The 20,149-nt window shown below is 33.6% G+C and overlaps 1 protein-coding gene across 5 annotated transcripts in view; it reads left to right on the forward strand.

Moving 5' to 3' along the window:
• LOC123707297 (histone-lysine N-methyltransferase ash1) overlaps nt 1-20,149 on the forward strand; it is a 40,744-nt gene that overhangs the window by 15,457 nt on the left and 5,138 nt on the right. For all 5 annotated transcript variants that reach the window (XM_045657214.1, XM_045657216.1, XM_045657215.1 and 2 more), the window contains 17 exons: nt 3,967-4,149; nt 4,707-4,839; nt 5,055-10,878; nt 11,178-11,371; nt 11,567-11,705; nt 12,263-12,428; nt 12,645-12,801; nt 13,373-13,473; nt 14,005-14,349; nt 14,762-15,047; nt 15,911-16,128; nt 16,737-16,836; nt 17,472-17,626; nt 18,419-18,673; nt 19,186-19,355; nt 19,615-19,717; nt 19,810-19,977. In XM_045657214.1, coding sequence (XP_045513170.1) covers nt 3,967-4,149; nt 4,707-4,839; nt 5,055-10,878; nt 11,178-11,371; nt 11,567-11,705; nt 12,263-12,428; nt 12,645-12,801; nt 13,373-13,473; nt 14,005-14,349; nt 14,762-15,047; nt 15,911-16,128; nt 16,737-16,836; nt 17,472-17,626; nt 18,419-18,673; nt 19,186-19,355; nt 19,615-19,717; nt 19,810-19,977 — 8,697 coding nt within the window. The remainder of the gene's footprint in view (nt 1-3,966; nt 4,150-4,706; nt 4,840-5,054; nt 10,879-11,177; nt 11,372-11,566; nt 11,706-12,262; nt 12,429-12,644; nt 12,802-13,372; nt 13,474-14,004; nt 14,350-14,761; nt 15,048-15,910; nt 16,129-16,736; nt 16,837-17,471; nt 17,627-18,418; nt 18,674-19,185; nt 19,356-19,614; nt 19,718-19,809; nt 19,978-20,149) is intronic.

The raw sequence follows: 20,149 nt of genomic DNA on the forward strand, positions 1-20,149 counted from the left end.
GTAAGAAACTGCTTTTAGCAGTAAGAGCATTTACATCCTTTGTCTTCATTTATTTTATTGTTTTGTGTTATTATATTTTAATAATATATAAATTTTCAAATGAAGGGAAAATTAATTTGTATTTTATTATAAATCTTTATTATAATAATTTGCACTTCGTACGCATTTACGTACACTTTACACGGAATTGACAATTAAAAAACTTATTTACTCCTTATAACTACAAAAATAAAATAAGATTTTCTTATCGTAATAATAAAATGATATATTTAATTCTTAATCTTATCGATCAAGAATAACGCAAAAGAGATTTAAATTGCTCACGGCTAATGGTCGTAGAAAAAAAGGTATTTATAGAGATTAACCGTCGATACCACATCATGAATATAAATGAGTCAAGACAAAAACGAGATGTCTGGGAGAAATAATAAGAGTCGATCGACCACTTGTGTCTATGCGTCCTTGAGTGGAAATCCTTGATGAGTACACTCAACCGCCACCGGATAAGCACAGGGCTACCAATTAATATTATTACTATTATACGTGAATAACACATGATTTATTCACGGCATGTGTCATTATTTTTCTATCGTTATGTATGTCGTATTTACGAAGTACACGCTAAAGTGACTGCAGTTTAAAGCTTCGTTTACTAGCCATCTGAAGATATATAAGGTAAATATTTTACAAATGTTTATATTATTATGAATACTACTCCTATATATATTTATATAATTACAAATCTGTGACTAAATTTGCGTTAAATTCTTTATGTATTCTTGATTATTGTATTAATTCAACCAGGCCAGGCTACAGGTTTACTAAAAACGATATTTATAAAAATTGCTTTGTTTCACGTCAAAGAGTACACGTTGTAAAGCGACCTTTCTCTCGCCCTTCCGCACAATTTGATCAGCCTTGTTCGATTGTCTGAGCATACCGTAGCAGTCAAGTTCACGGTCTCTAATGAATTATTTAACTAGCGTATTTATTCTCGTACATATTGGCTACTACTTAGTTTATTTAACGGACGATATTTGAAAATTTTAATATCGATTTTATTATTAACTATAGTTTTGGTCCACTGAAATATATTGTCTTTACTAGTACTGTTCTTAGTTCAGCATATGCCATATATATAGCATATGCTCATCATATTCATCATATAATATTTGGACTTTACGATACTCTCTCTCTCTACTAATATTAGTTTCACAGTAATAAAATTGGGAAATGCATCAGATTTTTCAATTCTTAAATCACGACTTTATTGTTCTATTATAAGATCAACAATGCTTGATCATTGTGAGACGTCCATTATGAGTATTGTTCTCGACATTTGGCGCAGGTCAACGACTCGTGCAATCAACTATTTGGTTTAGTTTCGCCTTGTCTTAAATGGACACGATTGTGAGATTTGTCGATAGATATTCTATGCGATCATAATTTTTGGCTTCTGTTGATTATACGGTATTTTACGAATATACAGATTATTTATCAATTACTTTAACTAAACTATCAGTAGTATTGTTTTGTATAGGTTTTTTTTATCTTTTCACGTATATTGGTCAGATCTGAATCAATAATTCTATGGCATAGAAAACGTACGCTTAAAGCCAACATGTTAATCTTAAGCTATAAATGTATCTATATACTTTCGGTTCATAAATTTATTATAAGCCTTTTATTTATCTTCGTTGGCTGTCCAGATAAAAAGATCTCATTGTTTGTTCTTTTTTGGTGAAGCATAATGTGTACGTTTTTTGCTATAACCAATTGTAAGTTTTAGCGTTTATGGTGAGCAACAGACGAGTATAAATATTCATTCATTTGTTTGTTTTAAAATTTGTGTAAATTGGGCAAACAATACTGGCCAAGGGCCGGGGTTTTGCAACATCTGCAAATTACTCCGCAGGTGGTAGGTAAACGTGATGTCGATCAATTAATCAACAGGTGTTGTAACTAGTTCTCATACTAATGAGATTACCTACTATTTTTAATACGTTTACTATCTATATTCTCTAATATAAACAGCATTATTTTAATTAATGTTATAGCTTTTAAAAGATAACTCTAACATTGCTCACGCATGCCTTTTATATGGTTTATTATTGGATTTGTATGAAAAGATAGCTATTTGAAAGTATACATTGAAGTCGATAATGTTTGACTGCTTGTCAGATATAAATCTCCACAGATCACGAGGTGGTTAATGTGATATTCGTGTCGGCGCCCGCGCTGTTTCAATACGTATCTAACCGTTAGACTATTGTTAATTCAAATGCCTTAGGATAACATATTTTCTGTTTGCCTTTGTTGTCGCTACGTTACAAATTGATAATTTGACATCAACTTAATCGGTGTAGGAAGCGATTGAGCTGACTAAATAGGGCATATATAAACTAAAATAATGAGAAATAACCAAATTAATAGTCCTCGTAACTATACGGATAAGAATTGTGAATCATGTTTGAACAAATGCCAATGCGTTAAATTAATAGCACTGTGGTGAAATATTCGAGAATGTGTAATATGCTGTCGAAATTAGAGTTAAACTTAACAATTTGACTTTATATGTACTGTCGTGAACGCATACATATTATTTAGGGCTTCCGACATAGTCTCATAGTTTATATTTTTATGCAAATAGATTTTTTTTAAAGAACACACTGAGACCAAATTGTTATTACAAAATTTGTATTGACTTCTACGGGACAGATTTTCATCATCAAACGAATGTTGGGGTAAATGTGTTCGATGCTAGCCTTGATAGTGGCCACACGATACTTTCACCCCTTGAAAAGCTAGGGTTGCATGCCCTTCCGGCTTATTGATTAACACCTTGCATCTGATTAAAAATCCAATACATTTGTTCTAAAGCTTCGTCAGCTATATGTTCAATGAGGATGCCAGTGAAACGTCGTTCATCGTTGTACAAAAGGTATCATGCGGAGTTTTATTTTCGTATATTAGGGAAAAACGTAATGCTACGTATATGAAAAAAGTAGGTTACTTTAGTGTGTAAACTGAAAAAAAAAGAGTCCAATTCAGTTTCCATCGAAACGAAGTTTTTATTAGTTTTGAAATAACTTAACTAACAAAGCAAATACGGGAATATATTTGAACATATTTGCCAAAGAGCTAGATAATAATTTTATATGTAAAAACAATTATTATTTTTATGATAATATCTACAACGGTCAGTGAACTCATTTGTTACAATATTAAATTATAAATATCAAATACATTTTTCTTAGTTGTTTTCCTTTAACAAGCTATATTGGTAACTGTGTTGGCGGATTGCGGTCAGTGAGGGTAGGTTGCGACATTCGTTAGTACTATTTGCAATATATCAATCTTGCAAGTTAATGGCACCTCTCGCTTGGTGTGATTATTGTTGTTACGCTCTTTCGTGTTCGATAGTTGGATTACGTTGTGCAACAAAGGTAAATATTAGTTATACTTGGCTTCTACACAACGTTCTTACCAATTCTATACGACCTGTTGTTGCGATTAGTTAATTTTTGAATGTGCTTAAGAAATATTAAGAATATCCATAGTGCTAAATCACCTGCATCATGAGCGCACACCCCACATACATACACACCCTCACGTTACAAACCCTCACTTTCACACCATCAGACTACACAGCTGAATTAGGTATTATTTTATTTTATCCATTCGTAAATATTTGAACCTTTTAATATAATATATATACAATATTATGTATTTGATCTTTGACTATATCTTTAGCTGTAGGATTACGAAATGAAAAAATATTGAGATGTTTTTTTTTAATGATTAATGCTGCGATAATGCACGAATATGATAACTGTAGAGTAAGACACATTGAGATAATTAAACACTAAAATTATTTAAATATAAGTTTATCGTTTCCAGAAATCACTTTTTCAAAGTTTTTCTATTGTGACTGGATTTTACTACAATTGAAATAATCCGTTTCAGTTTGCTTCACCGACGGTTGCGAGTGCAGCGTGTGGTAGCAGTTCTTCTTCCTCGACTTCCTCGTCGTCGTCATCATCATCATCCTCTTCATCAACATCATCCGACTCAGATACCCCTGATGCGGGTACACAGACCCAGCCCGATGACTCGAATGTTGCCCTTGCCGCGGCCTGCCAGTTACAGGTATCTTTTATTTCATGTTGAACGAGACGAATTAATGTATTTACAAAACGTGATTTTAATGTATATATTTTTTTTAAGTATTAAGTTACAGTACATATTTCTTAACTATCTGATAAATAAATAAACGTTACATATTACTTAACTATTTGATATTGTTATGTATAAGATCTTAAATAAATTTATTTGACTTAAAATTATGTTCAAAATCTATAATACTTCTTTTTAATTACATAAAGTTTCCTGGCGCTTTAAACCAAATCGATTGGATACAATTTTCTGCTTAGAAGACAGAAACTTTTTATAAGGACTAATGCTTCTATACCTTTTATTTAATAATTAAGATATAACTTTTTAAACAATATATTAGTAAGTTTACTTCTCTTAACGTCGAATTTTCTTAAATGTCTTAAAGTTAACTTGTGAAAATTAAAGGATATTAATAGTTGCAGTTTATTTTCATGTAAGGTAGCGACGGCTTATTTAAGTGCTAGCCAGATAATTCTTAAATTATAAAATCTAATATCATATGACCTAAACCACAAAAATTAAATTTGCAGGTCATCGACGATGCAGACCTGGCGGAACTATTTCCAGAGCAGTCGTCGAGTGCGCCGGTGCAGCAGACTAATTTCACGACGTTCGCTGAACACAGCGCTGCACCGGACGACGATAAATCTACTGTTGATAATGGTAAGTCTTTTGGTGATTTGATTTGGAACGTTGAGCTAATTTCGAGCATATCTTAATCCAGTGGCTATTAAATGTGACCTTGTTTATATATATGGTGACCATCTAAGTCCAAATTTTCTTAATGCCTACCTTTTTATTATTGCGTATATCGTAAAACAATCATAATTGTTCGATTTTGTGTAATAAACAAAAGTAAAGTTATAATTATTTTTCAGGCGATGGATCCAGCAGTGAGATGGAGCTTACGCCCCAATTAGTTACAGCTGCAATACAGAGAGCAACGGCTGATTCCTCTGGATCGGAAAATGAATGCTCCAATTCGGAGACAGTACAGAATACATCACATTACGCGTCAAGTTTATTACAGCAGTTTGTGGCTCAAACACAACTTTTAAGCAATTCTGCACCTTTAACTAATATAAATTCTTCATCAATGTCCTGTGGATTGAATGCAAAAGATGGAAACATTCAATCGACGATCGGGGATTGTGTGCTGGGACAGTTGAATAACCTGCCAGAAATTCCACCAATTACACCAAACTTCTTAAGTGGCACTCACTTAAGTCCCCAACATACGGAAGAGTTGTCGCTAATAAATAAAGATCTTGCGGAAATATCGTCTGTTGCTGATTCGGTCGATATACCCAACCCACCGAGTTTAGAGGATTGTGTTGAGAATAACGACTTTATGAACCTGGATATAGCAGGAACTTCGGTACTGGGAAGTGCGAGTGATCTATTACAGAGTTCACCTATCACAGTCGCCAGCAACGATAGTAACTCCTTAAATCAAATTGACCCAAACAAAGTGTATACAATCAGTACGAATTCGCTTGAATCTCAAGATGACTCGAAAAATATTTCTGTTGAATCTAGAAGGAAAAGAGGTCGACCGAGGAAAGTGAAAAAGATTGAAGAATTTGTAAAGAAAGGAGCTGAATCTCAAAGGGATGACAAACAAGCCGCCAATGTCGTCAATCACTTTCATAATAGTAATGACCCACCAAATGTTTCGCCTGATTCGGGAATTTTATCAAATCATAATTCGCCAACACATTCACCATTACGCCGGCTTGATAGCGATGAGGGTAGCAGCAGAAACCGAAGGAAATCTGTTCAAAAAGAAAATACGTCAGAAAGGAAAAGTGCAAGGTCAAAATCCAAAACGAGAACCCGAACTCAAGATAGGTCTGATTCCAGTGACAATGATTTTAGAAAGAAAAGAATTGAAACTGAGATCAAACAAATCAAAACAGAAGCCCCATCACCAGTCCCACTCAAGCAGGAACCGAATAGATTGGAAAAACCAAAGAAAAACGACCGTAAAATCGATATCGCGGCCTTAGATAGAATGCTATATGCAACGGATAGAGTTCTTTATCCGCCACGAAAAAGGCCGGGTAGAAAGCCACAAGCGAAATCAAAACCTATAAAAACACCTTCAAAAACTCTAAAAGATAAAAATCAGTATAACTCTGGTGACAGTGATAATGATTCAGCTTCTCCGAATAGATCTGTTCTGTCAGGGGTGTATGCTAAAAGGAAAGAACTCAATAGTAAACTTGCAATCTTGCCAAAAAAGAGCAGTAAAACAATAACTAATACTTGGAGGGAAAATCAAAGTGAAAATGAAGCTGCCGCAGATGACATGATTGACCCTACATGGAAGGAAATTGATTTAAATCCAAAGTACAAAGATCTCCTCTCGGGATATAAAAGTGATTATGAATTTAAACCATACAAAAGCTGTAGTAGACTTATTGAATCGGGTTATAAAAGCGATTATGGATTTAGAAGCGGCTATAAAAGTGACTACAATCGCTCTGGTTACAAAACTGATTATAAGTCGGGATATAAGACTGATAAATCGGGATATAAAACTGACTATAGTGTTCGAAGTGGACGAAGGCGAATCAAGAAGTTAAAAAAGACGAGATCCGTACGCAATAGGTCATATTATAAAAATCAGAAGCACTTTGTATCTGATCAAGAGATAGTATTGTTGAGTAATAAAACATTTAGCAGCCTCACGCTTGGTCATAGTTCAAGTGACTCTGAATGTGATAATTATATGAGAAAATCTGCCGCAAGTCCAAAATACATTAGTGTATGTACGAAATATCCCTTACCATCGAAATACGCATACAGTTTTAAAAAAAATAATCAAAAAAATATATTGCGGGTTAATTCATCAGATCCTTTTGCTCCAGGACCAGTCTTTAGCGGCTTACAGAGACCACTGACAACTTATAATATTTTTAAAGTAAGCCATAATAATAACAATACTCTTTTAAAACCTCCGGGGCAGTCAAAGGCTTCAAGTGGAACGTTACCCCCATTAAAACCCGTTTTTACTCACAAATTCGGAGTATCGCCTTTAACGTCAACAAAACAGTCGCAAAAAGAAGTTGATAAAATAAATAGCAGAAACCTCTCTCCGAGAAATCGAAAGCAGACTAAATTTGCAGCGACAGCCCCCTTACCAACTCCTAAGAAGGAATATGTCAAACTATTACCAAATGTATTCGAAAAGGCAAAAAATAGTTACATTCCTAATAAGTCTTTATCACGTAATGTTTTTCTAAAGTTCAAAAAGTCTAACATCAAACCAACGTATCATATAAAGAAACATAGGAGAACTGTAGTACTTGCTCCACCCAAGATCAACTTAAAACCTACAGAGAGACCATCTCGAATCACAATTAAAACAGAAAGTAAACATCACAGACATCGAAGTAAAAGACGACACAGGTCGAGATCAGTGTCTCGGTGCAGAGAATCTGCTAACCGTAACGTAGCTGAAACAATTGATCAAAAATTTAATACTGATATGGACAATCTCATAAACAATTTTATTAAGCTATGCCAGGTTGCACCAAAATTATTGACAAACGTCGCATTAAACTCTCCAAAGTATGTAGAAAAAGAGAAACCTCCATCAGAGACCGCTACTACTAAAGTAGTAAAGCGAACTTCGAAGAAGCGTAAAACTTCTGACAATTTAGAAACTGCGACACCCACATCAAAACGAAGACATAAAAAGCAGTTAGCAGAATCTCAAAATAAGGGTGGAAAAGATACAAATGAACATAAACTACCGCTTAAGAAAAGGCATTATCACATAAACTCGTCAACCAGCAATTCATTAAGTTTAAGTTTGGTGACCTCTGAGTTCGATGAAAATTTGAAGAATGAAGCTGGATCTGAAAAGTTTTTGTGTACAGAATCTGATTGCCTTGTTGATTTACAAACTCAAGATTCTGAAGATTCACCTAAACCTAAGTCGGTTTCTGAAAAATCTAAAAGACCGGCTGAGATTTTAAAAACTGTTACGGTATCTGAAAGTAAGATAATTTCAGATTCACTGCTGAAGGAAACTAAAGCAGATGGTGATACTAAAAACATAATAATAAAAAAGGATCGTAGCAACTCTCCAGTCATAGATGATTCTCCTTCAAATTCAGTTAACATTATGGACGATGATTTGTTGATAAAGAAGCCATCGGCAGAACAGTCTGAACTGTCGAAAAAAATATATGAAACCTCCGAAAAATTAAAAGCAGTTCATAAAATGGTTCATGATTTAGAGAAAAGCTTACCGAAAACAAAAGATGTCGATATTAAACCTGAATCGTCAAAATTAGACAATATGCGAATTTCCTCCCCTAGATCTGAAACGAAATCATCACCAATGCGAAATCCCATAGTGACGCCGAAAAAGCGCCATCGGCTAGAAGCTGAAAAGGATGCATCAAACTCCAACTTGGATAATGTTGTACAGTCTCTATCTAAAAAATTATCCGAAGAAAAGCCTTTAATCTCCGATAAGAAAGATATAAATGAAAATACATCTCAGGAAGATGTTAAAGATGATGAAAAAACGACATGTACTTCACCAAACATCACATCCGTTCCAGCGTCAGGTACCGGAACAGATCCTTTGAAGAGTATGTCTGCCAGATCATTATATAAGAGTGCAATTCCACCTGCTCAGAAATCAGAAATAATGACTCGAAAGAAAAACAGGCTCGAAGGCTTAACGAGCAATTTAGTTTCTAAAATTAATCCAAGTGCCGCTACTAAAGTACTTGATACACTTTTAAACAACAACATAAGAAAATCAATAGAATCACGAATATTGGAAAAGGAGAAAAGTAACTCTGACAGTAGTTGCAGTAACAAATCAGATGATAAAATCAGAGGAAAAGATTCACCGAATAATCAGATAAACACTAGAGCCAGCGTCATTAAATCTCCGGTATCGAAAGGGAAGCTATTGGAGACTAAATGTAAAACCAAAATATCTGACTCGTTAACGGGTAATACTGTGGTTGTAAACGTCGATAATCCCACTGGAATTTTTGAATCCTCTGTGGACTTAGAAGACCAAATTCCTAAGTCATCTATATGTGTCAGTAACATACTAGCCGAAAAAAATAAAAAAATGAAAAATCACGATTTGAAAAGTTCTATATTATCTTCTATCGATACTGAATCGGATATACCATTGTCCTTGATCGCAGAATCTTCTGATTCTATTATAAGACCTAAACGAGGGGAATCTATAGCGGCAGTTATATCTGATAAAATCCAAGAGACTGCTGGTGGCCACAACTTACGACAACCTAAAAGAAATTTAATGACTGATAGTGATGATGCAAACGAAAAGAAAAAGAAGAAAACTTCTAATAATATTATAAGAGAAAGTAAATTAGTTCTTCCCTCTAAAATATTAATTCCGAAAGTGCAAGCAGAGAGGATGCCAGTCGGTAATATAATAAAGAAATCTAATTTACAAACTAAGAAATCTGAACAGACTGCAGGAGAACCCAACGATCCTATTAAAACCATCGATCCTGCCAAAAAGAAACCGCGAAGACGAAAAGCTTTCAATAGAACGGGATTCCCAAATGTTAAACGCAAAAAGAAAAAGGTTGAACCCAATAATTCGGCTAACAGCTCCCATGATCAATTAGGTTCCGAAGATACGGATAGTTCTGCATTTGAGAGAGTGCCGAAAGATGGTGAAGCGATGAGTAACTTCTTAGAACGCACTACTAATAAGCAACCGGAGTTAAAGATTGTTTTGAATAAAGATGAATGTCCAAAACAAGGACGTTTGACAGTTGTTGCCTTAGAGAAACTACAAGGAAGGGAAGCGGTAAATAAACAATGTGATAAAGCTGTTCCGGAAAAGAAAACTTCATCGATACTAAGAGCGCCTGCCTTACAATTAAAACAAAAGACTGATAAAGAAATTAAAAACCACGTTAATAAATGGGAAGTACTAAGCGAGACTGATAGTATACCTTCGTTAGCGAGTTCTCTTGGCAATGACCCTGAAGATAGTATTCCGTTGAGTTTATTGAACTTGAAGCAAAAGGCCAATGGAGTAGAAAATATTGACCGATTTAAAAGGAAAAGTCGGGTTCTTTCGCCTTCTAATGAAATCGAACAAATCTTTTCAAAACGTAAGGTCGTCGAGAAAACGTGCAAAGTTGGACTTCGGCCGAAATCGAGTTTGGCTGTATTGTATCCCAGTGAGCGAAGACATACGAGGAGTTTTGACAATACAGCTGAGGATGGGAAAATTAAGACTAGAAAATCAGAAAACAAGAAAGCTTTAGAGGTTACAGAAAAGGAAAAGAATAAACCCATGGGTATAATAACAAGGAGAAAGTCGAGATCATGTCAACTGAATAAAAAGGTGGCTAATGATGTCGTGAACAGTTCAAGAGAGAGTTCATTAGAGACGATCGTAAGTCGTAAAATGCCGCTGTCACGGGAACCCTCTGTCGACACACTCCTAGACCATGATGAAAATGAGCCCTTACCGCTTCATGAGAAAGAAATTGACTTCGAAAAAAGCATAGATGTTATATCCAAGAATATTATTTGTAAGAAGAGAGTCGCTGCTTCTCGAGATGGAAGCCCGTCTAACGGAGTCGATAGTAAAGAGAGAATGGTGTCTAAGAAAAATCCAAGACTACGAAAGAAGTTCTTATTAGCCGGCTTATTTTCGGAATACTACAAGGAAGAGTAAGTTTTTTATTATTTGTATTGTTAATCAGATGCAAGGCATTTCGTGTGGAGGCCTAATAATTCCAAGAGATGAATGAAACTGTTTAGTTCTGCAAGTCGATCAATTATATGACAGTGAAATAATGTGAATAAAATTTCGCAGTATATTACTATAATATAATTAAATTGTATCAGAAAAGTTCACTTAAGCAATTTAATTTTTTATGAAATATATTTTTATATCAGACGTCTTAGACAATTCCTTACTCCAATAATTGTATTTATTAAGATAAAATATTTAATTGTATTACTTCTAGTCCAAAGCCAGATGGAAAAGGAAAGAATCTGGTCACGCAAACAGAGTTTCCCCCTGGGCTCTTGGGTCCGCCCCCATACTGCGAACGTTGGGTTCGAAAAAGACTCATTCACTTCACGCTACCTTACGATATTTGGTGGGAACAACATTATAACCAACCAGTGCCTTCGTGGAATTATAAGAAAATACGCACAAGTGAGTAAAATTCTTTTCAATCTGCGAACATTGCCCATGTCATTTGATTCAAATGATTATAGCATCTAAAATTTCAATCTAAATTACTACTTGCAATAAAAGAATTGACGAACGAATCTATAACCTTTAATCTATTTAGAGTTATCAAAATTGTTGAATATCTTATTTCGACTATATCATTCATTTTCATTCCAGACGTATATTACGACGTAAAGCCGTCAGCTGAAGAATGCGAAAGTGTTGCATGCAACTGCGCGGCGTCTTCCGGCTGTAACGAAGACTGTATCAACCGATTGGTCTATTCAGAATGTTCACCTCAGTTGTGTCCTAGCGGGTAAGTTTTCAATTTGGGGTAAATCAATAGTATAAATAATTACTGAAATTGGAACTATACTTTTAAGATATGGTTAAAAAAGAAACACAAAGTAACAATACTTGTACCTCTACCAATTTTTCGTAATAAAGAAGGCTTTTATACAAAAATTTAATGCTAACAGTTTATTATTATTATTAATGCTCTACTGATATTTCACTATTTCGTGATCAGTCATGTCAAGAATTAATAGTTTTAATGAACATTTTAGGTCTGTACTGTATTTGTACGTGAACATACTTCTAACTGTGATAGTTGCTTATTACAACTTCTGCATTGGAATTAAAATTTTGCAGCCTGAAAAGCTGATTAAATATTATTTTCAATTTGTAGTGGACTTTTATATGTCATTAAATACATGTTCCTACGATGTTCCTACATCGTATGTGTATCAAGTGTTGTTGCACTGGATTAATACTATTATTATATTTAAAAGTTTGTTTTGTTTCTTAAGTGTAATCAAATGTATCTTAAGTGTATTATTACTATGAAACATTGCACAAAATAAATATTTTCAGTGATAAATGCAAGAATCAAAGGATCCAACGCCACGAATGGGCGTCTGGTTTGGAGAAATTCATGACTGAGAACAAAGGGTGGGGAGTTCGGACCAAACATAGGATAACGTCTGGAGACTTCATATTGGAATATGTGGGTGAAGTCGTCTCTGATAAGGAGTTTAAGGTTTGTGATCAATTATTCTTGGTAAAGACAATTAAAACTATGTAAATAAAATTGAAATGCGATGATTTTGTTAAATTTTTTTCAACCGAAAAAATAATAGTTAATTTTTTGTTAATAAAATCTTTTGTCTGGCCCATATTGTTTTAAAAATAATGTAATAATCAGGAATATTTTAAAACCAACCAAAGTACAAGTTATACCGGCGAAAATTTTCAGGAGCGAATGGCAACGCGATATGCCAGGGACACACATCACTACTGTCTCCACTTGGACGGGGGTTTAGTGATTGACGGACATCGCATGGGCGGAGATGGACGCTTCGTCAACCATTCGTGTCGACCTAACTGTGAGATGCAAAAATGGACTGCTAATGGTATAATATAAATTATATTTTTCTAGTATTTATCTAGAATATAATAAATCCTATCAATGTGCTACAAGTTGACATAGCAACAGATACTTTTTTTAAAGTAAATTCTCCTATATGTTTTAATTTATAAAAATAAAATAATTAGGATTCGTTGTACGAAACAACAAATGGAGACTTTTATGTTTGATTAGACTGGAGACGCTGTTAGACGATTTTAATGACTATTGGAAAAGAAGCATAATTTTGATATTATAAGTTTTTTTAAGTTACTAGCTATGTTATAACGCAATTAAAGTTCAAGCCAATATTAAAAAATCTAGGGTTTTACAAAATTCTTATTAATCTATTATAACCCCTATGATTACGTCATTAAAGTCGCTATTCATCTAAAAACTATGATAACTAGGGTGACTAGTTAGAAAGTTTAAAATACCGGAAAACAAATACAATGGAATCATAGCTTCACCTTTTAGGACAGTGAGAACGGCCTGAAAGAAATTGATTAATCAGGCCATATCGCCTAAAGTGATTTAAAAAAATGAAGTATACAATTGACGTGTAACCTTTTTTATAGGTACTTTCAGGATGGCATTATTCGCACTAAGAGACATCGACCCAGATGAGGAATTGACTTATGACTACAACTTTTCACTGTTCAACCCAGCTGTAGGACAGGTAAAAATATTTTAAAATAAGTACGTCCGCTTTCTTGTACGTATACTTCCGTATACGTTTCTCTTGTGCGTATACGTCACAATTTATCGACTCAGTAAGGATTCTTGCGTTAACTACAAACTGCATACGGCGTCGTAAATTGCTATAACTCAAATACATTATACTTTATTTGGTTCTCAATATTTCTAAATTATTTAAAATTTATATTATAATTAAATAATAATATCATAAACTGTATTTAAAAACCACATGGATTATACTAATGTCCCGTAACAAAGGTTTAATAATATTATTTAAAAATATTTATTTGGTTTATTATAGAAATCATATATAAATCAAATATAACTGGTTTAAAAATTCTATATTGTAAAATATATTGTCAAAAATCAATTTAAAAAAATTCATAATTTTAAAAATTAAGATTAATTTCACTCGATAAGATTTCCAACTAAGCTCAAAAAAAAGAAAAAAAAAACAAATGCGTGGCAATAATAAAATATAGATAAATAAACATACATTTTTATATTTCAGCCCTGCAAATGCGACTCGGAAGACTGTCGCGGCGTCATCGGTGGCAAGTCACAGCGCATAACGAAACAGCCACTTAAAACGCAATCACGGACACCGTCTAATGCCTCAAACCAGTCCAGCACCTCTAACCAGCCGCGCGTTGGAAGACCACGAAAAGCAGTGAAATGTAATAAGAAATCTGACCAATTGAACGTATCGGCTTGCGACATCAAGAACATGACCATTTTGAAGTACCAACAACATTTGAACAAGCTCTGGCAAGAACCGCAGTTAAAACCGCTGACTGCTAAAGAAAGGGCATTGGTTAAGGATAGGCATTGTTTCCTGTTTAGGAATTTGGAGAATGTAAGAATATTCTTTTCGTTTTTTTTTCAAAAAAAAAAAATACGGGCTTTTGTGATATTGCGTCTATACGCATCTAGTTTCCTGTTTCTGCAAAGGTTTGCAAAAATTTTATGCGCATTTGTAGAAAATCGGAAAATTATAGTCTATGTCTATTGTATATATAGTTTATGCAATGAGTGGATTGTTTTTCTTCTAGCGCTAATCTAGATATTTTTGTTTAACTACGTTAGGAGACAATCGCTAATCAATATAATTTTGGTAAATTTGTTGTACAACGTATGTATATTTTTAATATACATACATTATTTCCTTACCGCCATTCCGCTTTTTTCACACATAATTAACTGTTTGCCTTAAATATCCCACTACGGGACTTTAAGGAACAATATCCACCATTTTTTTTATATTTCAGGTTCGTCGTACCCGCGAGAAGATAACAATCCCCATGCCGCCATCGCCCGTATCTAATGTCCCAAGTGTCAGTTTGCCCCCCGTCCCCGAAGTTATCAATGTCGATCCCTTAGCCTTACCCGATACAATGAATCCTCAAGTTTTCCACAAAAAATTGCAAAATCTTCGAGCGTCGAAGGAAGAAATACTGAAATTGGCCAAATTCGGAGATGACTCTACATTAGATATGAAACAACGTTTGGGTCGAGTATTCAAGGCCCTGTTTACAATTTTAACCACTTTTAAAGGTAAGGCATTTTCATGCTAAGACTCGAAGTAAAGACTGTGAGTGAAGTTTAATGATGGATTTGTCGATTTGATTATTTTTTTATAGATAGTTTAAATTTTAAATTGGCGTTTTTAATATAGATTTTTTAACCTCACCATGTATAAAGATTTAACTACACTGGGTTTGATTGTGAGTGGACAAATATCTTTCCATCGACTTTTGCCGATTTCGTTCTTTTCGAGAGAGTTCATTACAAAAAAACGACAAATAGTTCTTTTGAAAAAAAAACCATGAAAAGTAACACATTTAAACTTGAATTAACATTCATACGTAACATTGTATTAACGATTTTGAACTATTTTGACTGATGATATTAAATTATAATGACAATGGCAGCTGACACTAACGCCATTACTTCAACATTAATAATAAAGACTATGTAATTACTACAGACTATCAAATAGTGGTTAATTAGTAGATCTATTAATATTTGCAAATTAAATAAACCATGTTTAACGGGTTTGAACTTGAACTTTGGCCAGCCACGACCTGGGGCTACAAATACAGATGACTGTAGACTGTAACGGCCTACAAGACATGTTAACAAAGCACAGACCGTGCCTGGAACGGTTCTGCGAAAAAAATGTTAAATATATAAAGGCGGCAAAACAAAACGGAAAGAATTCGCGCACGAGGAATTGCGCATAATTTAACTACATAATTTGAGTTCGATGTTATTAATAATAACAATGGCAGCCGATACCAGCGCTATTGCTCCGACATATAGCATAATTCAAAGTTTTTAAATAGTTAATTTTTAGTGTTAAAAAAAACGCTGATTTTCGGCTCACTTTATGGAACATATTTTTTTTTAATTTTCAGGCGACGAAGACAAGCCAATTTGTACACCATTACTAAAACTTAAGAACCAGAAATCGGACTCTATATCAGATTTAAATGGGATTCAAAATAAGATTGATAACAACGACTATGAAAGCATAGTACAGTTTGACAGCGATGTTAGCGGACTTCTGTCTATGCTAATGAGAGAGTATAGCAAAGCTACTGCTGTGGGATCGGCTGCTGCGCAGATGAAAAAGGTATTTCACTTTAAACGTGGTAAAATATGCTGTTTGTATACAGGATTAATGAATTAGGTATTTCGAATCGTAGGATACAAATTCATCAAGGAATTTATTTTAAATCGAACCCAGGACCCAATTATATACCTTGTGTGACTATTAAGCGAAGTGTAATTTACACTATATTACCGTCGTCACTAAGTAAGAGAAACTGCATTAAAAGAATATATATATATATTTACTTTTAACCTATTTTAATCCGATGAAGGTGTTAATTCATTTGAAATCTGTAATTATTTATTTTATTTGAGTAGCCAATAATAATTACAATTGACGTGAACGGCCTACGCATAGGAAAATATAATCCTAATTAATATCTGTCTGTCTGTGCGTACGTATGTATTTATGTGTGTGTGAGACTGTATGCGACACTGCTTACTTAATACAATATTATTTTGTATATAATTTTGGTTTTGGAAAATAAATCATATTGGGCACAAATTCTATTTATGAGAAAAGTTATTTTTATTTGTGTTAACTGTGAAAACTCTTAACGACCGCGTTAATGTCTGGTTCAATCTGAATTCACTTAACGATTTGAATTTACTGAATATATACAATTTCAGGTCTACACAACCGCCAAATTGGAGTTTGCCGAACATCTAAGTAAAATCCTTGGCTCTCAGGAAAGTCTACCATCTGGATTTATTCAAAAAACTAAACCGGGTAAGTTTCATTTCTCATTTTTTTAATGCTCATAAATAGTAGACTGTATAGAATAAAGTTTATATTAACAAGATATCAGATAAGGTCAAAGTTCTGTATTATATTTTTTTAGTTTATTTAAATATAATATAGAACAAACAACTATGACTTAGCAAGTAATAATAATAACACTTTATCATAGATAATAACACTATACAGGAGAAAATAAAAATCACACCTAACTTTAACTTAAAAACTTAATTAGTAAATAAAAAATTATATGCAAATGTAAAAATAACAAATATCATTATTAATAAATATTGTTAAATGTTTCTAAATCTTTATGCTCTGCGTAATTTATTTCTGAACAAGCGTATATTTTTTAAAAATAAGTTGGCGCTACCGTCAGACATTTTATTTATTTTCTATTCTTATAATATCTTAATACTAAAAAGAAAATTTTTAATACAAAGAAGTAAACTAGGAACGTATCCCATATAAACAAAACATGAAAACCTAATAAAACCTAACCTTTTTATAGCAAATTATGAATATCCTTGTGAATTCAAACAATGTTACAAAATACAAACTTAACTATTCCATACTTTAACCATTAATTTTATGTGTGTGTTTATTGAGTAATTATACTTTTACAGAGGAAGTAATTCTGTGTATCTGTGGTTTACACGTGGAAGAAGGATTAATGGTGCAATGTGGCAACTCGCGCTGTGGTGTATGGCAACACGCGCGATGTATGCGACTCGCTGATACCAGTTCTACGCACTACTGCCATCTGTGTTCTACGGAGCCTGTAAGTTTTTAATGTAGTTTTTTATAATTATTGATAATTCGCTTCGATGAGTTTATTCATGAAACTAAAGCATTATAAAACTTGGACTTTTTACCATAATCACGATGTTTTATGTAAAAATGGTAACCATAGTAACAGACGCGGTTCGTAGTCATATAACAAAATCTGTTATAACGACATCGAAGGGACTACTCATATTTGGTTGTAAAAACCGATGACGTTGTTATTAATTACATAATACATATAATTCAGCCGGGACCTTTCATTTTGTTTAATATAACCAGTATGTTGTTTTTGATATTAGAATTAGAGGCTATTGAAATCTTTTCCCGCCAAAAATATTTGCAAGTATTTTAGAACTTCAATTATACTTAAATCTAGTTTTAAACGCCGTGAACCCATTTCTGTATGAAGTTTAAAATATTTGACAGCGCTCAAATCGAGATTGTAACTTGAGATACGAATTAGAATATGGACAATAAACTCGATTCGTTTTTAAAATAATCTAATAAATTCACGTCAAACAAATGACAATATTATAATCTATGCTCTAAACCTACAATAACTAAATGCTCGATCCGTCTTATATCAATTTGAAAATAAATGTTGCTAAAGATATTCTACTAAACCAGTCTTATAATGCAAGTATACAAAAAATCCTTATCTATACCAATAATAAAACTCAAATGAAATAAAAATTAACACATTTTTTATCATAGTGGTTGTGCCTTTTACTTTTTTTCTTTTTGTATGCTTCCTTACTTTATATATTTATTTGATTTCCTGTTATAGGTGGATCGCGAAATTCCTCTAGACGAATATACAGAGGAAGGCCATCAATTCTACTTATCGCTGATGCGTGATGGCCTTCAAGTAAGACAAGGCGATACAGTTTACGTGCTAAGAGATATACCCATTAATGATAAACATCCCGATGTCAGCCAAAAGACAGGGGACAAAACGGATTCGCCAAAGACTAAACGCGTCGACAGGAAGAAACTAAAGAACATCAAGGGAAAGGAAAAAGAAGATATTACGGTCAATAAGGTAATTTATTTAGCATAGCCCCAAAAATAATATACGATAGAGATTTCTCAGTTAAGGTGGCTTATTTCTTACACTCGGACACCGGCACTCATGTATACACATACACTATAAACTTTCACACATGCACACGTACTCACAAACCCACGCCTACATACGCGATGTTGCGTATGTGTCGCTGAAAGTACATGTGTTAAATAGAATAGAGTTTTGAAAAGTTAAATAAAACCACAATTATTATTTTTTAATAATTTATTGCGTTCTATATATTAGTTAACAATTTTAAAATAGGTATAATAAAAATATGTAACTTATTTTTAATTATTGTTAAAAAATACTAATGTCTTATATGTATTGTAATGTTTAATAATAAATAGTTCTATCTGTCTTTATAGACTCTGACGCCTATTTTTCGAAATAATAGGCGGAGACCACGGATCTCCACTTGCTACGGCTCTGACTCGTCGTATATGGGAGCTTTATTTAAATAGTTAATAGTAATACTATATTTACAGGATAACGAAGTACGTAAACACACATACCAGACCATCGGATGCGTTCCAGTCTCGGAGCTGGATATATTCCGCGTGGAACGTTTGTGGAAACACAAGGACACGCAAGAGAGATACGTGTACGGGCATCATTACTTGCGGCCGCATGAGACATTCCACGAGCCCACTAGGAAGTAAGTGAATCTTAATGTTTTTACTGACAGTAAAATGTAGAGGTTAAGTGTATTTTCCCCGATTACCCGATGAAACCTAGAATTTATAAAAGAAACTAAAATGAATTAATATATATTTGGTTATTTTTATAGTGAACCCCTATTATTTCGAACAAAATAATCATACTTTATTGAAATACAATTTGACAAAAGCTCTTAATTTTTTTTTTAATCCTATAAGGATTACAAGTGTTTCAATGTAAGTGTTATGTATTTCCAGGTTCTTCCACAATGAAGTAATGCGTGTACCCTTATACGAAGCCGTTCCCATAGAACTTGTCATGTCCCAGTGCTGGGTCATGGATCTAAATACATTCTGCAAGGTACCTAAATTAAAAAATATATATATTATATACAATATTATACACAATTATTTGTGTGGTTTTTTTATTTAAATGCGATTTTGTTATATCAGGGTCGGCCAGTGGGCGCATCTGAAGCGCACGTATACATCTGTGAGCTACGCGTGGATCGTACGGCGCATCTCTTCACAAAAGTGTCCCGACCAAAATATCCACTATGCACGAAGCCTTACGCCTTCGACCATTTCCCGCAAAGGCTCAAAATTTCAAGGACGTACGCGGTAAGCTGATAATGTCATAATTGATTAATATAGCTAACAATGAACGTCAATACTCAAAAATGGAAGGTCTAAAATTATATTTTCTACCAGTTCCTAAATCAAGAGAGACTGGGTGAGATCTGGCAAAACATCTCCGCCAATCTTTTAAATCTTAAAGATTTTTGTTTATAAG

The sequence above is a fragment of the Pieris brassicae genome, chromosome 3 (genome assembly GCF_905147105.1).
Source record: "Pieris brassicae chromosome 3, ilPieBrab1.1, whole genome shotgun sequence".
Taxonomy (NCBI): Eukaryota; Metazoa; Arthropoda; class Insecta; order Lepidoptera; family Pieridae; genus Pieris; species Pieris brassicae.